This window comes from Fonsecaea nubica (assembly GCF_001646965.1).
Source record: "Fonsecaea nubica strain CBS 269.64 chromosome Unknown Scaff70, whole genome shotgun sequence".
Lineage (NCBI taxonomy): Eukaryota > Fungi > Ascomycota > Eurotiomycetes > Chaetothyriales > Herpotrichiellaceae > Fonsecaea > Fonsecaea nubica.
Window position 1 is genome coordinate 95,255 of NW_019173743.1, and position 20,623 is coordinate 115,877.

The 20,623-nt window shown below is 52.4% G+C and overlaps 8 protein-coding genes across 8 annotated transcripts; 4 read left to right on the top strand and 4 right to left on the bottom strand.

Annotated features, from left to right (window-relative positions):
* Positions 1 to 21: 21 nt before the first annotated feature.
* On the bottom strand, positions 22 to 3,136 carry AYO20_08629 (hypothetical protein; the record flags this gene model as incomplete). Its single annotated transcript, XM_022646905.1, has 2 exons — positions 22 to 2,926; positions 2,985 to 3,136. The coding sequence occupies 2 exons, from the start codon at positions 3,134 to 3,136 to the stop codon at positions 22 to 24; spliced, it is 3,057 nt and encodes a 1,018-aa protein (XP_022497129.1).
* A 410-nt stretch (positions 3,137 to 3,546) lies between these two features.
* On the top strand, positions 3,547 to 4,518 carry AYO20_08630 (hypothetical protein; the record flags this gene model as incomplete). Its single annotated transcript, XM_022646906.1, has 1 exon — positions 3,547 to 4,518. One exon carries the CDS (start codon positions 3,547 to 3,549, stop codon positions 4,516 to 4,518), a length of 972 nt encoding a protein of 323 aa, XP_022497130.1.
* A 496-nt stretch (positions 4,519 to 5,014) lies between these two features.
* AYO20_08631 (hypothetical protein) lies at positions 5,015 to 6,169 on the top strand (the record flags this gene model as incomplete). The annotated part of the gene is made up of 2 exons (XM_022646907.1): positions 5,015 to 5,162; positions 5,313 to 6,169. 2 exons carry the CDS (start codon positions 5,015 to 5,017, stop codon positions 6,167 to 6,169), a joined length of 1,005 nt encoding a protein of 334 aa, XP_022497131.1.
* Positions 6,170 to 7,619: 1,450 nt separating this feature from the next.
* On the top strand, positions 7,620 to 8,450 carry AYO20_08632 (hypothetical protein; the record flags this gene model as incomplete). The annotated part of the gene is made up of 2 exons (XM_022646908.1): positions 7,620 to 8,040; positions 8,101 to 8,450. 2 exons carry the CDS (start codon positions 7,620 to 7,622, stop codon positions 8,448 to 8,450), a joined length of 771 nt encoding a protein of 256 aa, XP_022497132.1.
* Positions 8,451 to 9,565: 1,115 nt separating this feature from the next.
* AYO20_08633 (hypothetical protein) lies at positions 9,566 to 11,509 on the bottom strand (the record flags this gene model as incomplete). Its single annotated transcript, XM_022646909.1, has 1 exon — positions 9,566 to 11,509. The coding sequence occupies one exon, from the start codon at positions 11,507 to 11,509 to the stop codon at positions 9,566 to 9,568; it is 1,944 nt and encodes a 647-aa protein (XP_022497133.1).
* A 760-nt stretch (positions 11,510 to 12,269) lies between these two features.
* AYO20_08634 (hypothetical protein) lies at positions 12,270 to 12,887 on the bottom strand (the record flags this gene model as incomplete). The annotated part of the gene is made up of 1 exon (XM_022646910.1): positions 12,270 to 12,887. The coding sequence occupies one exon, from the start codon at positions 12,885 to 12,887 to the stop codon at positions 12,270 to 12,272; it is 618 nt and encodes a 205-aa protein (XP_022497134.1).
* A 418-nt stretch (positions 12,888 to 13,305) lies between these two features.
* On the bottom strand, positions 13,306 to 15,090 carry AYO20_08635 (amidophosphoribosyltransferase; the record flags this gene model as incomplete). Its single annotated transcript, XM_022646911.1, has 1 exon — positions 13,306 to 15,090. The coding sequence occupies one exon, from the start codon at positions 15,088 to 15,090 to the stop codon at positions 13,306 to 13,308; it is 1,785 nt and encodes a 594-aa protein (XP_022497135.1).
* A 3,313-nt stretch (positions 15,091 to 18,403) lies between these two features.
* On the top strand, positions 18,404 to 20,184 carry AYO20_08636 (hypothetical protein; the record flags this gene model as incomplete). Its single annotated transcript, XM_022646912.1, has 2 exons — positions 18,404 to 19,689; positions 19,770 to 20,184. The coding sequence occupies 2 exons, from the start codon at positions 18,404 to 18,406 to the stop codon at positions 20,182 to 20,184; spliced, it is 1,701 nt and encodes a 566-aa protein (XP_022497136.1).
* Positions 20,185 to 20,623: the final 439 nt, after the last annotated feature.

Here is a 20,623-nt window from a genome sequence, read left to right on the forward strand (position 1 = left end):
GAGGCCAATAGTCCGCAGAATTCAAAGGCCGAATACCTCACCCACACTGAGTCCGACGACCCGCACGCTGGCCAAGGCAACCAAGGCCAGCACCAGATCCACAATGAGCAACACTCCATTGGCCATGAGGTATCGTGGCATAAAGACTCGATATAACATCAAATGCCGTCGCAGATGCCCTGCCCACATTGTCGTCGCCAGCTGAATCGTCGCATAGTACAGAGCATGCGTGAGACAAGCCCCCAGCACATCGTTCCATAGCCCACGTACGCCTGCTTTGTCGATGGGCCTCTTCCACAGCACCGTCAATGGCACCGCCGCTGCGCAAATGATCTGAGCTCCAAAGGTGTTCAGCAGAACGAGGAGTGGCGACCAAGGATATTGGATCGTGCGCAGCGGGACAAAGGCCGAGTTCCACTGAATAGAAGCCAAGGTGGCCTGGTGGCCGGTCTTGAAGAAATGGTAGGACCCGAGGATGGCGAGCATGATCGGTCCAATGCTGGGTTGGGAGGCAGAGGTGATTGTGAGTCCGTTGGTATCCAGTATCTCAAGCAGGCAGAGAATCTGCCAGGTGAGGATAGCGATCGAATATTGGCCCATGGGCGGTAGAAGCAAGGACACGGCAAGGACAAGGATGGGAAGCATGATGAAGTAACGGCTGCCGAAGACGTTTGCATAACCAAAGACCGTTAACTGGGGTGGGCCGCGGGCGCCAGATTCGTCAGTGGCAGTCGTCGGTTCGGTTATTGAGATGTCGATACACGGTTTCGCCCATATAAAAGTCCCTATCCCCACCGGAATTGCGATTGCAAGGGCACACCTGGCCACAGTGATGTTGACTGTCTTGAGCGTGGTTGATGAGACTTGGTCCAGCAACCAGTCTCCGTTATCTGCGGCATCTACCGTCCAGTAGGCAGCAACAAACAACAAGCCCATACGGACGCTGAATCCAATCCAAAAGCCGGCCGACCCAGCATATGATGCGGTGCCTTTGTAGAACGCCTTGATGATTTCCGGTATGATCAGAGCCACGGTATAAGGGATCAGAAGTTGCCAAGGGGCTGATGTTGACGAGTTTGTAGACGCATAAAAACTCGAGCGACAGCCGGGCATCTGCTCTTCTCGACAAAGCCGTGAAAACGATGCGGCTCGAGAAAGGAGTATGAAAACCACCGACTGGTATGTGCCCAAGACTCGATCAGGTTTGGACGCTTGTCGCATTGATGACATCAGAGACACAATCCCGAATGTACTCAGGAAAAAGAGAAGGATTGTGTCTTCATGGATGGTGTAGGAGTTTGACGCAAATCCGGCGGATTGGGCCACACAGAAAACGAAGGCCAAACATCCCCAGGTGGATGGTAGATACGACTTTGGAGCGAAAAGGTGTCGACTTGACCAGATGCCAGCAGCAAGGATGCCACCAACACTAGCACCAAATATCAAACCACTCACCAGCGTGAACGGTGTAGGCAAGAAAAACCCAGATAGTCCACCGACTGCAGCGCCTGTTGCCGATCCGAAGCCGACGGATCTGATCAGAGGCACAGCCAGTCCAGCTTTGTCCCCCTTCAAGAAGCAGGAAAACAGGAATAGGAACCCTAACCCGAGGCCGGATACAAGCACCCCGACTAACATATCCGTCAAGTTGAAATTGGCCCACAGTTGCCTGTACATGGATATCACCTCCTGGTGCCAGTTGACGAGGGCGTGGTGTGCATCTTTCCACTTGCTGAGCGCTCTAGCCTCTGTTGAATCGACCACATATTGGTTTTGCTTCGTGTATGCTTCTTGGGGCAGACCGAGGTCCCGCGAACGTGTGTAATATCTTTGATATCTTGAGATCTGACTCTGGGCCAATTGCTCTACTTTGGCAAGATTTTCCCAGTCCGTCGTCCCGGCCCCAGCAAAGGCTTCAGCAATTGGTCTGCCGAGGTTGTTGAAGGGGATGGGTAGCCCAAGCAGGATTGATAGAGTCGACACCAGATCAATTTGACCGACTGGACGCTCCTTCGCCGTGGCCGGAGGCAAGATGTTGGCTGCATCGATCCGTCCGAAGCGAGGCTTCTTCGAATACATCCAAAGTGCTGCTTCAATCTCGTCATCAGACTCTCCGCCATGGTCTCCTTTGGTGTCCATGCCGTGGTCGCCCATTACCACGAGCAAAGTCCCATCGTCAATCTTCTCCATTATTTGCCGAATAACATCATCCATTTGGCGGAGCTTTTCGGCCATCGCAGGGTGGTCAGGACCGTACCGGTGGCCTGCGTGATCGACCCCGAGAAAATGACCGAAAATGACGTCCCATTGTATCGGTGACTGAGCAAGCAAAGGCATAATATGCTCGATGACCCCATTATCCACAGTATGCAAATCCCACACATTGAAAGAATCATATGGTCGTGTCATATTCGGATCGAAATATCCAGGAAAGAGAGAATGCCACGTATCATCTCCCAGTTGTACCATCGTCTTCCCGGCATCCTTCAGCTGAGAGATGATGTTATCCTCCTCGATAGCTGTTCCAGCAAAATTTGAACCAATATCGATAAATGTAGGAAGTGTGCCGGTGGTCAGGCCCTTCAGACGTTGAAGGGTGCTAGTAGGAGGATCCGCGATAAATGGCAGTAGGATTGCATTGGAAGGGTTCGAAGCAGCGGTCTGGTGAAGAATGCGCAGATTGTCTAAGTAGAACTTTTTCTGGGGTTCTGTATAGAAACGATGAGAAGGAATGGTGAAGTCATATCGTAAAGCATCAATTATTATGACGACAGCCCGATCGAACGACTTGGGATGCCAGCATCCGTCCGTTACTCGTGAAGGTCTGTCAGATGGAAGTATTCCACATTCGGATTTGTTGTCCAACACCAGCCTGGTGAGAAGAAAGCCTTTAGCAAAGAACAGAATGCCAACAATATGTACAACCCTGTCTCGGTCAGTTTCTGGCTTGAACGTTGGCGCGACGCATGTTCTGCCCAACTCACATCAACCATACAATAAAGAGAGTAAGAAGCACATGGGTGACCTTGAAGCTGACTATCTTGCGTCGGTTACGTTCTTGTGCGGTCGGACTCGGGCTCGGAGAGCCATCTCCAGAAGTCCCAGCTTGCCGACCCTGGGATGCATGGTCTACCATGGCCTGATTGTGGGACGACAGGCCACCCAAAAAGGGAACATGTATCTTCAAGGTAACATGGGTTTGAACAACATGATAGAAGAGAACAAGAGTGTCAGGGGTTAAATCTACCGCATACTAGTCTGGTGTCTTGGTTTGCAGGTTGAAAACGCGCCGCAGCTGTGAACAGTTTGGGGTTGCATTTGGAGAAATTGAGCTTGTCCATAAAAGGGAGCTGTGGCGAGAAATATTAAGGTTTAGCTCGGTCGATCAATTGCTTGGCTTATGCAAGCAACATCTGAGAAACACTTGCCTGCGATTCTGCTTGCGCCGGTTCGAGAAGTCTCGATTTCTCTCGCACTTTATGTCTCAGAGAAAGGGTGTCACACTTCTTACCCTCATCCTCGATTCCAACTCTCGATACCCCAGAAATGGAGGACCCGCAGGTTGCAGCCGAGGCACCACAAGTTACGTTCAAAAAAAGAAATCCAAAACTCAAGTCCACGATTCGAAAGCGAGCCGCCACTCCTCCCCCGGACGATGAATCAGATTCGGGATTTTCCTCTTTCGAAGACGAGGAGGGGAGACAAGTCAAGCGAAGACGCAAGCATATTGGGGTCACTGCATCATCAAAGACCGATCAACCTCGCGAGAAGCCAACCGAAGAAATCTCGGCCGCACCAGTGGTCGCTGCAACAAACAAGGATGACGCTACCAAAGCGTCGAATTGGTACGACGAGGATGGCGTCAAAAAGCCCGGAAACTCCTCCTCCAAGAAAACAGACATAGAAACTGCGGACGGAACATACAAAGGCGTGGCAAACTATCAAACTTTTATACAGAAGAATCCCGACCGTGCTTCGAAACAGGTCGGACCCCTCAAAACTTCGAGCAATGTGAGAACGATTACTGTCACAGATTTTGCTCCTGATGTCTGCAAGGACTACAAGCAAACTGGATTTTGTGGTTTCGGGGATAACTGTAAATTCCTTCACGCACGCGAGGACTACAAGCAAGGATGGCAGCTAGATCGGGATTGGGAAATCAGTACTAAAGGAAAGAATCCTGGCGCGAAAACAGTGGCATCTGCAAACAGGAATGCTCAGCAAACGGAGGAGGATGAGGACGACGAAAAGCTGCTTGAGAGCATCCCGTTTGCCTGCATTATCTGCAAAAAATCATATACAGCCCCCATTGTCACGAAATGCGGCCACTACTTCTGCGAGGCATGTGCTCTGAAACGATACCGAAAAGACCCTTCGTGTGCTGCCTGCGGTTCGGGAACCGGAGGTGTCTTCAATGTGGCCAAGAAATTGAACCGGTTATTAGAAAGGAAACGAGAACGGGAGAGGCAGAAGAAAGAGAATGGCACTGAAGAAGAGGAGGGTTCGAAGGCTGCTTGAAGTGTTTCTCATGGCACCACGAGGCTGGTGCCTACCTACTTGTGAATAACGGCAGGCCTACCGCACATATTGTATAGCAGATCATCATGATTTTACTCTATGGTCTGTTTCGCATAATGAGTAATGATAATTGACCACGTAAAGTCTCGCTCTTGCTGTACTTCCCACGTTAACATCTGTCGTTGGTTGCTACTACGCGGAAATAATGATATACCAGTCTTTCTCCTGCTCCACCGTAGCCACCCGGCACCGCAATTCTGCTCGGCTTCTGATCTATCCACCACCATTGCCGAATTTACTTTTGATAACGCATCGAGAATCCCTCTTACATTCATTCATATCAAAGTCCCCTATCGTCAGTACTGTCAGGGGCTGGAATAAACTGCCCTGAGTCCTTGTAAGGTGTTCACCCTCGGGGCCAGAACATCTCCTCCGTCGTAGCGCCTCTTCATTCTTCGAACACCTTGATCGAGATGTCGTCGTGGCCATTCCTACCATGAAAATCGCAACTCTCCAGTTCTCCCCCCGGCTGGGGGAGGTCGCCGCCAATTTCAGCCGTGCGGAAAGCCTGCTGATGAGAGAGGAGAGGGAGGGTCTTTTGAAGGACATTGATTTACTGGTTCTTCCCGAACTTGCGTTCACCGGTGAGTCACCCACGAGCACTATTCGCAAATGCGCCTGTTCCAAAGGATGAGGCTGGCAGGAGAGGGTCATTAGTCTGCGCGGAAGGGGAAAGGGAACGGCGTTGTGGTTCTGCACAGCCTGCGCCGTTGGGGGCTAATTTGTGGTTGCAGGGTACAATCACCCATCTTTGGATGCCATAGCACCGTTTCTCGAGCCAACGGCGGCAGGACCTTCGACCCGATGGGCGGCCCGCACTGCCAAACGGCTGAAGTGTACGGTGGCAGTGGGATATCCGGAGGCGGCCGAGGAAGGCAACTACAACACCATCTATGACCGGCGCATCACCGCTGAAGAAACAGGCAAGATCGCCTACAACTCGCTAGTTTTTGTCAGCTCTACAGGGGACGTTGTTGCCCACTACCGCAAATCCTTCCTCTACTACACGGACGAGACATGGGCTCAAGCGGGCCAGGGCTTTTGGGCGGGTGTTTTGCCCGTCGGCGGTAAGGGTCAGCAGGTCAAGGCGGCGGCTGGAATCTGCATGGACATTAATCCGTATCGATTCGAAGCTCCATGGACGGCGTATGAATTTGGCAATCACGCGCGCGAGGCTCGTGCGAAGGTGGTTGTCATTAGCATGGCTTGGATAACAAGGCTGAATGACGAGGAGTTGTCGAGTCAGGTGATGGTTCCAGACCAGGACACCATCAACTACTGGATCGACAGGCTCACTCCCCTATTTGGGCCACAAGGTGCACAGTCCGAAGCCTTTGTTGTCTGCGCGAACAGGGCTGGCGAAGAAGGCACCAGTCCGCGCATTGGAGAAGTCCGATATGCGGGCAGCAGCTGTGTGATGGGCATGTCCAAGGATGGGCAAGTCAGGATCTGGGACATTCTCGGCCGTGCTCAGGAAGGCATACTTATGGTGGACACGGACAGCGCCCCAGCCTTCTCTGTCTCTCTCAAACAAGTCACCGAACCACCAGAAGACGGTGTCGGTGATGAGACCGCAGTACAAAAGGGCTGAAAGTCAGACTGACTCCCGACACGACTGGACAAATAACGACCTCTAATGATGAGGATGGTATGGGAGATGTGTTCCTGGTATTCAGTGGTTTCCCACGCGGATACATCCGGAAGGGTCCGAAATAAGACACGAAGATGAGGCATTCGATGCCTTACCAGTGCCGTGCAGGTATAAGTGCAGGTACATTACAAGGCCAAAGATATCGAAAGTCCCAAAGGCTCAGCTCGAGATCTCTGACCAGCATGGATGGATTGTCCGGCTGGCGGCAGGCGAAAGACACGGTGTTGAGAGATTTGGGTGGACCGGCACGACTCATGTTCCATGACCACCACACTTTCTGCAAGTAAACGGATTATGGAGGGTCAGACAGCCGATCACGAGATACAGTCAGACGGGAAGAGGAAGAACAAGCATTGTCGTGATTGTTCTCGGTGATGATGAAGTTATGCAGGTATGGCATCTGTCACATGCCATTTGCCCGGCCTGCCATTTGTTTTTCCGGGAGCCAAGCGCCAAGCCACCGGAGGACCTTTTGAGGGCGCTAAGTGACTTTGGGACAAGCGCATTTCTAGCCACTTAGTGGCAAGCGAGTCACATGAACTGCATCTTCTCCCCCCGTGACGCCCGCCGCTTCGTCGCTTGTCGTTGTTTCCCTCATAGAGACTCGAGTATCTGAACCTGAAATGCTGTAATTCCAGACCTACTGCCTCAACCACACCTCTTCAACTCTTCGCAACCCATCGCGCCCCAGCGCCCGTTTCGTCTCTTTGTGAAAATCAAATTCGCGTCCAAAAATAACCTGGTTCACTGTCTTGCGACTGTGATTTCTGCCCTGCACTGGTAAGTTCAACTTCAAGTCACCTGATGGCACCTGATCTCCTTCAACACCCAGTCCCGCTTCCCTCTCTGCGGGTTGGCGCAGCTTCATCATGATGTCGTTCTGGACCAGGCTACAAAGAAGTCCACGCCCGCAGCGCGCTCCATCTCACTCTTGTGATGGTCCAAGTCCAAACGCGTCAAGATGAAGTTGGCGCGCGCACTCAGTCCTGCTTGCTCGGTGCCGCCAACACTGAGAGCAACTCGAAGCTTGATGCGACTGAGACAACTGACCCAAACGCGCCCTCCAACTGACTGCGTCCTCATGCAATGCTCATGTGACAAGTCGTCGCAATACACCCTCTCTTTTATTCACTCCCTCTTCCCGCCCTGTCTTGACCCTCTTTTTCACCCTTGCAGGCACACGGAGAGTTGGTTGACCATGGCTAACCTTGCGATCATAGTTGACCGGGTCCCCTCTCACTCGTCCACCTCGCCGCCTACCTGAACTTCGCCTTGCTGCACTTGCATTGCCAGCCAGACGAGGTGATTCGGGCCTGTGCCTGAATTTCAATATTTATAAACACCTGCCTTTGGTCCTCTGCACGCATATTCTGCAATCAACCTCTCTGTCATGGCCAATCAACCTGTAATCTCCGCCACTGGCAATACCACCAACAAGCGTAAACGTGGATTGGCCGACCAGGACGTCGGACGTGAAACCAAGGTGCCCATCACAAACGGCGAGCATGATGCTGCCAGCTTTGGCCTGCTTTTACAGAGTGAGGGAATGCTAGCGGACGATAACGCTCGAACTGCCCAAGCTGCTCTTGCAGCCCCCGGCATGAACTCATCTGCTTATCCCGAGCCCAACCCCAATGATAACAGCGCGGGCCTCCCATTCACCTTTGATGACGGCAGCCCTCCTGTTCATGGGATCAGTTCTGCTCAAGCTCTTGTTGAGGCTCGTGGGGGCACGAACAACAACAATCCACCCAAGCCAGCGGTGGGAAGTGCAGAGTGGCACCAGTTGCGCAAGGACAACCACAAGGAAGGTATGATGTGCTCGAAACCTGCACTGCCCAAACAAGATGACTAACGTCGGTGCTTTTCAGTTGAACGTCGTCGCCGCGAGGTTATCAATGAAGGTATCGAAAACATTGCCAAGATCGTGCCTGGCACCGAGAAGAACAAGGGAGCCATCCTCCAACGCACATACGAGTACATCCAGGAACTCCTCAATGAGAAGAACAAATGGGACAATGAGCGTGCCACCTTCGACATCGCCATCAAAGAACTCACCAATCGGCTTGATCGGATGAAGGAGTCTGCGAGAAGTGCATGGGCTGAGACTAGCAAGTGGCAGTCCAGATGTCGTGACGCCGGCTTGCCGTTCGACGACTATGACGACGGCGGGCTGACCGGGTTCGAAGATGAGGATGTCGCTGCCACCCTCGGTTCGTGATCACTTTCTCTTTTTCTTCCGACATAACTTGCATCCTGCATTGGGGAGGTGGATGGTTTCGAATGGACTCGACTACGGACGACTCCTGGTGTTGTGACATGGTGTTATGGGCGTCTAATGAAATGAATTGCAAATGTTATGAGTGATATTGGCTGGTGGGTTTGTTGGCCACACGTTGAGGGTTGCAGCACGAAGGCATTAGATGAACAGCGATAATTTCGGCCTTTGTGCTCAGCAATGGCTGTGCATAACCGTTCTGTGAGTGAGTGTGTATCTAGTGGATGACGGAGCAAATGCACTTGGGGGGTTGACAAGGATTCTGTCGCATGGCAAAGTAGAGCAAGCATCCACGCACGGCTCATACCTAGGTAGGTAGCCAGCCATGTCTGTATGTACAGTAGATAGATGGCTTCACCTACATAGAAGTGAGTCTGTGCATTGGAACAGAGAGATTTTCACATTAGTTTCGTTTCTGACTGATAGATGAATTTCAGAGAATCTATCTAGGTACCCAGACAAACGACTACATGGATAGATAGATGGATGGACATGTACCTCGTACCTAGGTATATGAGGTGATGTGTACGAGGTATGTAGGTATGTAGGTACTGTGCCTTGATATCTATCTGGGTTATTTTGTTTCCTCCCACCCTCTCTTCTTCTTCCTCCTGTTAAGTCTTCCTCTATATCCTTCTTCATAGTCGCTATGATTGTCATGATCATGATCATTATCATCGTCATTGTCATCATTAAAAAGCCATTACCGTCACCACCGTCACCACCACCTGAGCATGTTTTGGAGATCCACGTACCGAGTATCGAGTATGCAGTACCACCTTATCCCCCCCCCCCCTCCCCCTCCTCTCGTCTCCCCTCCACGACGCAACGATGTTGTTGGGTATCTCATTATCACGCTCAATCTCGTTCAATCTCGCTCACAATCTGTGCGTGCTCCTTATCCTTTCGGCCGCATCCATAACAAAATCAATCATCGAATCAACAAAAGTAGACAAGAAAACCGCAAAATGAGCCAAAAAGGAAAAATAGACACAAGGGGGGAAAAACCGCATCGAGTCAAGGAAAAGAAGAAGAAGAAAAAGGTCCTCAATTCGGCGCTACTCGTCATCGTCATACCTGCGACTGCGCCGCCGTCTATGGCGATCGGGATCTCCGCTCTCGCGTCGTCTCCGGTGCCGTCTCTCCCTGTCGCGCTCTCTACTGTCGTCACTATCCGGCAGTGCGTCGGCGTTCAGTGACCTTCCACTGCGTCTCCCGTGCAGGGCACTAGGTGGTGGAGGCCCTCCGACAAAAGATCCCGGCGGTGGCTGGCCCATCCCACCAGCTCCATACGGGCTCATCCCTGGCGGAGGCGGACCTGGTCCGTTCGGCACCCCGTTCTGTCCGTGTCTTCGAGACCTCCTCTTCCCGCCCGGTCCACCACTCGGCCGTAGCTGCATGACATAGTCGTAGACCCGAGGACTTTGCTGAAGGAGCACCAGTTCCGTCTCTGATAGCTTCTCTTCCGGTATCCTTTCCTGTCCCCCTTTCTCTCCCCTCCGCCGCGATGACTGCCCATGGTTATTCCACATCACAATCATTCCATCTTTGTTTGCGCCGGGGCCTTGCCCTACATATTCTACGTCGAACGTCCAATCTCTCAGAGCGGGTGGATCGTAGGTACCACGGTCTTCAACTCCAGGCCCCTGTAGCCCCAGCCTCGCGCGCACAGAGGCGTGGATGAACTCGTTGGTTCCTCGTAACCTCTTGTTGGTGGTCCGTCCCGTCGCGGGGTCCGATCGGAAGTAATTCCCAGGCGTCCTCGTCTTCGATCCTGTCAAGGCGTAGAGTCCCTTGACGCTTTCGAGTATCTCGCCAAAACTCCACCATCTCGTCTTCTGTCTCGTCTGTTTGTAAAAAGCACGATTCTCCTCCCACAGCCCTATCAGATAGTTTGGTCTGAAGTCCAGGAACGGCTCGAGTTTCGATATCATCCACGCCAATGTGATGTCTGCCAGCTGCTGGTCGCTGTAACCACCGCCGACGTTGCTGTGCACTCCCGGAAACCAGCACTGGACCAGATTCGTCCTGTGATTGTCCCGCTTCTCCCACAGCGCCGGAGTGAACGGAGCCCTTCGTTCGTCCAGCGCCAAAGCCTGAAACGCATTCTCAATACAAGGGTGCAATGTCGTGTCGTAGAATTCGTAGGCATGCATGCCACGCGCTTGCAGTCTCAGACTCTCGAGCCAAGGCACGCGAGGGATACCGAGAGCACCGACCGTGTCCCAGCAGCAAATCGCCTTGATCGGGACGTTCAACGTTGTTAATCCGCGCCGACCCAATTCCTGCACATAACGATCATCAAACCGCCCTTTCTCCGGGAATGGAACGTCAGGAAACTGGGAGACGTAACGGTCGTCGGCACGGTGTTCCCAATCCTCAAAAATCTCGTTGAAATAGGGTAGCCCGCTTCGCGTGAGTAGACCCAATGCGCCGACCATGCCGCCCAAAGAACGCGCTGTGAACGCGCCACGAGAAAAGCCCATGAGGAATATCTCGTCGCCGGCACGCCAGTTGACAGCCAGATATGTATACGACATGCGCATGTTTTCCTTCAACCCCAACCCTGTTGCGCCGCCGACAACGCGCGCGGTGGGGCCACCCATGGTTCCCACGCCAGCCTGATAATTTACGATCTGAGGTATCCCATCGCGCGACGTGTCCTTGATGGCCCAGCCTATGCGCGAGACGTTGGACGGGGGTTGTTTCTGCCCGTTTACCAGGCCGTTGTCGGCGTCGAGCCAAGTTCCATCACAGGTTACGATCAGGCGCTTTTTGGGGCCATGGATGGGTCGCTCGAGAGTGCCAGGCATAGGGCCCATTGTCGAAGCGAGAGGAGGAGGCTCATGGCGTGATTGTGGTCGACTTAGATTTGTGGGCGCAACAGACACGGGAGGAGGAGCGAAATATGTTGAACCATGCGCACTGGCGGGATAGCCTGGAGGTGGTGGAGGGGCAAGACCAGATGCGACCGAAGAGCGAGCAGCCGGCGGTCGCGACATGGCTATTGTGTCGAAGAAGAGTGATCACTTTGCGACCAGGAATCTGGAAAAGGGTCAAGATGACATGGTGTTCGAGTGTTGCTGTCGATGCTTGTTGTTTACCCTGGTGTCAGGTGCTTGTTGGGCAAGGTCGCCTGCGTCCAGAGGTTCGGTCTTGTAACGAGACTTCCATCGACTCGAGGGGGAGATGGTGGGAAGGAAGTGCGAGACTGGTTCAGATGGCGGCGCAATACGTATAGCTGGAGAGCAAGGTGGTTTGAGGGAGGCAGGAAACGGTAGGTCAATGTTATGGTGGGCTTCATTGCTACCGAAACAAGGGTGTATTGGGATGAGGGCCATGGATGAGAGTTTGTTCCACACTGGCAGACTGGGCAACCCTGGTGGTGGTGGGCTTGCCCTGCTTGGGGCTCTTCCCCTGCTGATAGGCGCCAGATGGACAATTAACCACCTAGCCGGGCTCTAATAAGGCTCGTCATAGGCACCAATTTAGGCAAGCTAGGGGGCTCCATACTTCGTAAGTCATGCTTAATTCAGCGCTTGCAGTTCCCAGCCTCCTCCGTCACTCCCAGCAACCTCAGCTCTCTCATCATCCACAGTTCATGCAACCCAGCAAAGCAGATGGCTGGTCTTCGCTTAAGATACCCGCTGAAACTTTAACTAATGTCCCAATGCGTGCCCATCCCAATAATTCCGCCCCATATTCCATACAAACAAGCCGCAAGGCTGGGCCTCCTGCGAACCTCTCAAGCTTAGTCCATGCTCATGGAGAATACGTGATGTACAATCCAATTGCGCATTGATTCCAGTCCTGAAACCACGTCAAACTGCTGTCAGGGCTGCTCATTGTGATACCAATCTTGCCTGGCACGCAAATGGTGCTGGCAATGGCATATGCGTGCCCCGGCTCCATGTGCATTGTTTTTGGAAGTCCATGCGGATTGGCTTGAAGGGGTTGGTTGTTGTAGGTGGTGTTGCCTTCGACTGCGCCTCCCCCCAGAACCGACAGAGAGAAAACGTAGGACCCAATGGGACCGGCGAATTCAAATGAAGACGTGCTCAATTCAGTCTTGTTCGGCAGGAGGAATTCCATGGTGCAAGTCTGACCCTTGCGAGACGTGGGAATGTCGAAGTTGAAGATCATCTCAATGTCCGCAGCCGTGACGTAGGGAGTATTTGTGTTGGGATAGGCAGTGTTAGGGTTGGTGGATGAGATCGGTATCATCAGATGAGGGAATTCGAAGCCAGGAAAGGGTGGTAAGTAACGAGGGCACGCGCCTGGCTGGGTGATGTCGCCATTTCCGTTGCTGCCGGTGGGTGTATACAGCTGAGCACAAACGCTGCCGACGAGGGCGCTGAACCAAATGAAGAAAAGAGACATGATGGCGACGTGGGGATGGGTGGAAATAGCCTCACCCGGATTGGAACAGGTCAATGGCACCCAAAAACACCAAAGTGAGAGAGCAACAGTTTCGAGGCGCAATGCAACTGAAGCAGAAGCGAAAAGGTAGGGAAAAGCAACCATGTAAAGAGGATGTTGAGAGAAAACTGATCATTGGCAATATGGCCCCAGATCACAGGAAAGAGCATCTTGTGCCTGCACATCGGCAGTAGCACCTGCTTTCTTTCCCAAAAGAAATGGAAGGCGCCAAATAAAGAGACTGCGTTCTCAAGATGCCCTCCAGAACATTACAAGGGATTGGAATCCCACGGCCGAACCTGAGTAGACCGCCACCCTCTATGCTCTTCCAATTCCATGCCAACTATTGCCACCTTGTCATGCGTCGATTCGGTCAAGTTCACTCATTTCTGGGGAAATCTCCCAGGTTATGTAGAGAAATGTCCATGCGGTCCCGCACACTCGGGCTCTCGTCCTCGTAAACCAACGACACGGCAGAACCGCGATGTGAGCCAGGAATATCAGTCTGGATGGACTGTTGGGGTGAGTTGCCGTTGACTGCAGGCACCACCTTGCCATTCTCCGTGACCACTGCTCCATTCGTGGCCAGCTGGATTTGGTGTTCGCCCGCGACGCCTTGGGCAACCGCCCGCCGAGCCTCGTCAATGACTTTCAGTTTTCTGGTCTGCCCTCTAATTCGCTCCAAGTGCTCAAAGTAATCGTCGTCGACAGGTGTGATATATTTACCACAGAATACGCCGACCTCGAAATTGCTCGGGGCGTCTTGCGCTTTGGCTTCTCGAGCTGCGTCAACACACGCCGCTTTCAAATCTTCCAAAGTCTGGTAGACTACACTGTCAGCACCAATGTGTTTTGCAATTGCATCAGGGCCGTGATAGTTGTGCGCAACTAATTCATACGGCGAGGCCAGGTCGATCCCGTAGATGTGTGCGTGAGTGATCGGAGGGGCGCAGCTCGCGAAATGGACCTTCTTTGCGCCCGCTTCTCGAGCCATCGTCACGATCTCCCGACTGGTAGTGCCTCGTACAATGCTGTCGTCCACCAAAAGAACATTGCGATCTTTGAATTCCATGGCCATGGCATTCAGTTTCCGCCTCACCCCCTTTTGCCGGGCCTTCTGCTCCGGCATGATAAAGGTTCGGAACACGTAGCGATTCTTGACAAAACCTTGGCAGTATTCCTTGTCCAGGGCTTTAGCCACGACCGATGCTGAAGTGACCGACGTCTCGGGAATAGGAATAACCACATCGATATCTTCCAGCTCTTGAGGGCTGAGCACCTTTTTGATGTGTGCTGCAAGTCGCAGGCCCATATGTTGTCGGCTCCGATGCACACTGATCCCATCCATGACTGAATCGGGACGGGCAAAGTAGACATACTCAAAGATATCCGGCGCGTATTCTTTCCGTTGCTGGACTTGCCGGAAATGTGGCTCGTGGCCTTTTTGAATAATAACAGCCTCTCCGGGCAGAATGTCCCGTATAACATCAAATCCCAGTTGGGCCAGAGCAACGGATTCTGAGGCCATCATGTAATCTTTGCCGGGGCCATCGGCGGATTGCCGGGATCCCAGGACGAGAGGTCGGATGCCAAAAGCATCTCGGAAGCCAATGAGCCCATATCCTGCAATCATCGCTGTGCACGCCCATCCACCCTTACATCGCTCATACATTCTCCCGAGCGCTGCGAACACATCATCCTCGTTGACACGCGCTTTTCCAGTCACGTTGAGCTCATCGGCAAAGACATTGAGCATCAGCTCGCTGTCGCTATCAGTGTTGATGTGTCTGTGAGCCGCCAAATCCAGGTGCTGTTTCAACTCAGGAGCATTGATCAGATTGCCGTTGTGCGCCAGACAGATGCCGTACGGACTGTTCACATAAAACGGTTGAGCCTCGGCGTTGGCACTGCTTCCTGCCGTGGGGTATCTCAGATGGCCCAAGCCCATAAATCCAGGAAGATCCACTATTCTTGAGCCATCATGGAAAACTTTTGCTGCCATGCCATTGCCCTTGCATTGGTATATTCTTCCGCCGGTCGCACACGTCGCGATTCCACAGGCATCCTGGCCGCGGTGCTGGAGGAGGTAGAGGGCTTCATGTAGGTCGATGGCAGCGGCAGTAGAGGAAGTATTGGCGAGGATTAAAGCGAGGATGCCGCACATTTTGGCCAGACGGTCTGTACAAATAACTCTGAGGAAAAGTCAGCCAAAACTGGTCTCCGCGCAAACTGCTTGCAATATCAAGCGCCAAAGTCCGCAACATCAGACCCGAAGGTTTTCAGCAAGACTGGTTATGAAGTCTAACATCTAAAAAAAAAACACAGTTTGGGATCATCCTGCAGTGGTGGGAAAAGTGGAGGGGCCCGGACATACCTATATTAACATGGTCACAGGGTCGTTGAGGGGAGATGGCACAAGAGTCAGGATTTTCCGGTCGGGAAGAATCGAGGACTAGTAGTCGAAGTAGTGGAAGTTCTATCGCTTCGGACCGAGCAATAGCGGATCTGAGGGTGAAAGAGATTCACCTCGCACAGGATATGTCAAGTTGGATGGTAGACTGCCCAGTCGAGCTGGGCGAAGGGTCGACATGCTGAGTTTCCTCTGAGAAGCAAAAAGGCCTGGTTCGAACAGCGGCTATAAATTTTTTTCCTCTGCAGGTCCGCGGCAACATTTGGTTAGTGAGGGGCGCATGCATTTGGTACTCACGTGCCAGGCATTCGGCTCCGAGCTCGCTGCTTTTACGGCTAAATTTGCACACTGAGATTCGGTTGTCGGAACGCACTTTCACTCTTTTATCCTGAGCCACTCCACCCTCAATGCAGCAACAGGAGGACACCGACATTAGGCGCGCGCCAACTGCTTACCTATCTACGTCTCACAACCCCGACATCTCCTCTGCCCATGAAGTAGCAAGAATGGAAATTGCCTGAATCGTTGTGTCCGGCACCGCAACTATGGTCACATAAGGTCGCTATCCCTGACCCTTTCAACTACAAATATCACGCAGCATTTAGTACATTGCAGTAACTAGTGTAGTCCGGGTGAGTATGAGGGTCATAAGCGAAGAAGAAAAGGGGCAAACAACCTTCGATGACAGCGGCAATGTGCCCAGCAAGACTGTGCAGAATGTTGCCTCCGGCCAATCTTTATTCCGAACAGTAAACCCTCCCCCAAAAAACAGGCTGTCGAAATTCCAGAGAAATAACTCTCACAGACATGAGGTGTCGATGGTCCACAAGAGAAGATGTATTGCGGTATTGGCAAGACGTCCACCGTCCTCAACGGGCCGCACCCGAGCAGTGTTGGTGACGACGTCTTGAGCTGCAAAGCGATATCAGGTCACGGGAGACATTAACTTCCTCAGCCTTGCGGAAAGCATTCAGGGGACTCGGCCGTGTCTGTGCTCGGCTACATTAGAAGGGGATAGTCATAGAGAAACTCCGCATACCAGATATTACGGAATGAGGTCCTAGCGCTTGGAATGATAAGCATGGATGCCTCTGACATTCAAGATGGCGCCTTGATTCTGACTGCATCTGAGCGTGTACCCTTGCCACCCCGTCAGTGTTGTCCCCTTGTGCCCTTGGTCTTGTGGATCTGCTTCCCGTCCACCTTCCACCTTGAAAGCAATCCGGCACATCTCCATCCTGCCCCGATCTTGTTTGACACGTTCTAGACATAAAGCAGGCAAAGCAAACAAACCGGAAACACCTTTACGGCCTGATTGAGAAAGGAGACTTTGTTATTATTCTGACGCTTGCTTGATCGACCCACAGCCTGACCTGCGATGCGGGGCGCGGCCGCGAAATGGATGAATCTAGTATTGTTTGTCCTTGGAACTGTGAGCCCCATATCCTTCCCGATTAAGACTTTGTGCTGGACGACATACGGTAGACTCCATTCGTCCAGGAGATTATGGAGAAGTGTGGTAGCATCCACTTCCCCAGTCTGTGCGACTTTGACCCATAGGCAAAACAACGCACATCGTATAGTACCATTCGGCCGTGGTACTTACCTTTGAATCTTTTGTATTTCCCTCCCGAGACACAAACCACGCCCTGTAAAGTCCCACATCTGGGCTTTTCCTCCTGCACAATGCACTGTCCCCCCACGAGTCGTTAACGGCACGATGCCTCTTTATACTATACAATGAACAGGTGAGACAGGCGGGCTCTCAATATCCTTGGACGAATGAACCAAGGTTTACAATCACTAGGTATGTACGTTGGGTTGGGGCCGGGACAAAACCCGACACCCCCTTTCGGAGGCCAGCCTCGCACGTGACCGTAGTGACAAGAGTACAGAGAGATACCCCCCCCCCCCCCCCCCCCAAAAAGCCCTCCATCTGTGTAGAAAGGATTCATGGTCCAAGTCTTGACCATGTATGCTGAAGAGTGTCCGTGTATCAGTTTGTTCCGGCCGTTCATACTCTCTGCCTGCTGTGCATGTGGACTCTGGAGAAAGCAGGCAGACTGGGCTGTTCACAACACGCAGCAAACATGGCATTGTCTCATTTCCATTCAGCTGGTCCTGTTTGGGCCTCCAGCAACCGCGGCGGCTTTAACGACACCGGTGTGCTTTGTCAAGAGTCGCGCCCTGTTTCGAATCTCTTCAATGATTATGGATAAGACATGACCACCACGGCGCGCCATGGTTCTCCTCCGCTCTAGTACCCCGGACTGGACTATCCTCTCGGCGGAATACTAAGTCTCCTCCTGGTTCTCTGGACAGTCTTGTCTTGACTGTTAAATCCCCATGTTGCGCAAGTTCAATCGCTTCACTGACCCTCTCTCTCTCTCTTCTCAATCGTCTCTTTCCAATCTTCTACCTTCTCGCTCAGTCTCCTTGGTCTCTGTCGACACTCTCTTTTCAAGCAAACATCTCTTGTCCAGTTCTTTCATCTCTGTCCCCTCTGTCACTCAGATTCGGACACCATTCGATCAATCCTCTCAGCTCACAAGAGAAACCGTCCTCACCGTCCTTTCTTCTCGCTTCTTTTCCTGCCTCGAATTCGGACACTTGCTGGTCTTGTGTCTTCTTGCACGAAAAAGGAACACCATCAACTCTTCGCCGTCTCTTCTTCCTGTCATCTCTTACTCTTCTCCTTTAAGTTCAGCCTCTCAATCGCTCAGTCGCCAGCTGGTCTATTCGTTCAGAACACGCCGATTCATCCTCATCGACATCTTCAAGCTCTTCAAGCTCCTCAGTCTCTCAGATATCGGTTGTGCCTCTCTTAGACACCTCAAACTCCCCAGAGAACATTTCAACCTCTCTCAGTCTAACCACTTCACCTTTGAATCCAGTCACGTCTCGATCTCTCATCACAGTCCCTCCTTCTCTTTTTGCGCGGCTCAAGTAACAGCCGGCTTGAAACAAGAGACGTCAACAACGACAGCAGTGAATAGCAAAAGGACAGGACAAGATGCTTCAAACGGGTCGTTTGCCAGCAAACCAGAACCCCAGCCTCTGGGCCAGGATGTCGCCGCACCAAGGGACAAGACAGCAGCCAGACCTTCGGCCAGGCAGTTTCAGAGATCACCTCTGTGAGAAGGCCAACAGAAAAGGCCGAGCTGTGATCATCTCAGACGACGAGGGCAGCGACGACGAGCTCGTCGTCACAAGAGGTCGAAGGATCCCGGTCACAAAGGCACGGAAAATCATCGACATAAATCATGTCCAACAGGCTGCCAGCAGACCATTAAGGTTGCAACCCGGGAGCGATGTCAAGCTAACAGATCAATCATTCATTCGGATTGTGGAATACATCCCCGACAGCGTTGAGGGCCCCTTCATCAGAGGGCACAGACTCCTTTTCCAAAACCACTGGGAGTTGTTGATGCAAGAGAGACGAAACGAGCTAGTGCAGCTCGTCAAGATCAATGACAAAATGGAGGTGGAGGACTCCATATCGACAGTACCCGTCCACGAGGTTACAGGAAATTGTACCGTCATTTTCACCAACCGGGAGTACCCGGACCTCCAATACCGAAAGCATGTCGAAGTGGTCACTGGAGATGACCAGGACCAAGACATATACTTCTGCAGATACAAGAGTGCAGACTGCAATGTCGCCTCTGATGAGCGGGACCCATCCCGGCCACCAAAGATGGGCAGGATTGAACGGCTTCATCCAGACGAGGCAGATAACGGCGTCCTTGTCACCCGTTTGGGTGACATCGAGTTTGCGATCCCAGATACGGAGCTGCGTCGTCGATGGCGAGGAGTGGACCGCTCGCAAAACAAGAAATATACCTTTGGGGATGCCTTCTGTGGTGCTGGAGGTACCTCGTCTGGTGCTTTCCAAGCAGGGCTCAAGCTGAAATTCGGTATCGACTTCGATAAAGCGGCGATCCAGACTTATCGGCGTAACTTTGGCATGACCAAGGCGGAAATCCTTCGTGAAGACGTTGCCGAGTTCATTAGGCAAGCATCCTCAGTAGAGGGCGAAAGTATCGTCGATTACTTGCATATGAGCCCGCCGTGCCAACCATTCTGTGGCTGCAACCGCAATCCGAACCGTGAGAAGAACGAAAAAGACATCGACTCCTTCTCCAGGGTCTCTGCCCTGATAGAGGTGTGCAAACCGCGGATCGTCACCCTGGAGGAGGCAAAGAGCCTGACGGACATTGACAAGAGGAAGTACTTCCGCAAACTCATTTCCGGTTTCATCAGAAAGGGATACAGCGTACAGTGGAAAGTCGTCGAACTGTCCAAGTATGGCGTACCTCAAACGAGGAACAGAACCATCATCATTGCGTCAGGGTAAGATGGAATCATCTCTCACCTTTTCTTCTCTCACTCTGTCTTGTGTTTCTTCATCCACTAACCACAAATATATATAGGCCAGGCGAGAAGCTTCCTCCTTTTGTCCAACCCACCCATGGCACCAGTCCAGGCCTTCTCCCGATCCCGACAATCAGCAGCACCATCGACACCATCCCTGCCGATGCGGAGCACCAACACGAAATCCCAGAAATGCGCAGCACCAAGGACGCCTACGCCGGTGACAAGCTGTGCCAAACTATCATGACGGCAGTGAAGCCTTATCACTATCACCCATCCGGCACTCGAAGATTCAGCATCCGCGAATATGCCAGTTTGCAGACCTTTGAGCTCACTTTCGCCTTTGAGGGGACCATTACCGAAAAGTTGAAACAAATTGGAAATGCGGTCCCACCGTTGTTCGCGAAAACCTTGTTTGTACACTTGAAGGCGGCGCTGGGTGCGGCAGACGATGCCGAAGACATGGAGCAGTAGGGTCAGAAGCGTGACGAAGATGGACTTGACGCAAGGATTTCTCTCTGGCGTGGAGGTTACAACTCGAGAAGATTCGGGAAGAGGCGGTTCTTTGTCGGTCCGCATATCACGGCGCAGTAGGAACGAATGCTTTGAGGCTAGGAAAGGAGGAACTCGAGAGGGTTGGATCGCTCTTCGAAGTGCTGCATGATGCTCTCTGCAGATAGATCGATATGGCAGGTGCTGGCTCACACGAGAGGCTCTGCAGCCACGCAGACAATGCTGGTTCGTGCAATGCAGGAGGAACGCGGCGCGGCTCCTGGCAAGAGAGAAGGGGTCGTTTATGCCTCCAAGAGCACAAAAGAGCGCAATAGAATCCCAATCAAAACAAACTCGAAGCTTTGTTGCGAAGAGAAATGTTAGGTCACTGTCAATGCGTGAATGCAGACCTGGTCGCTCT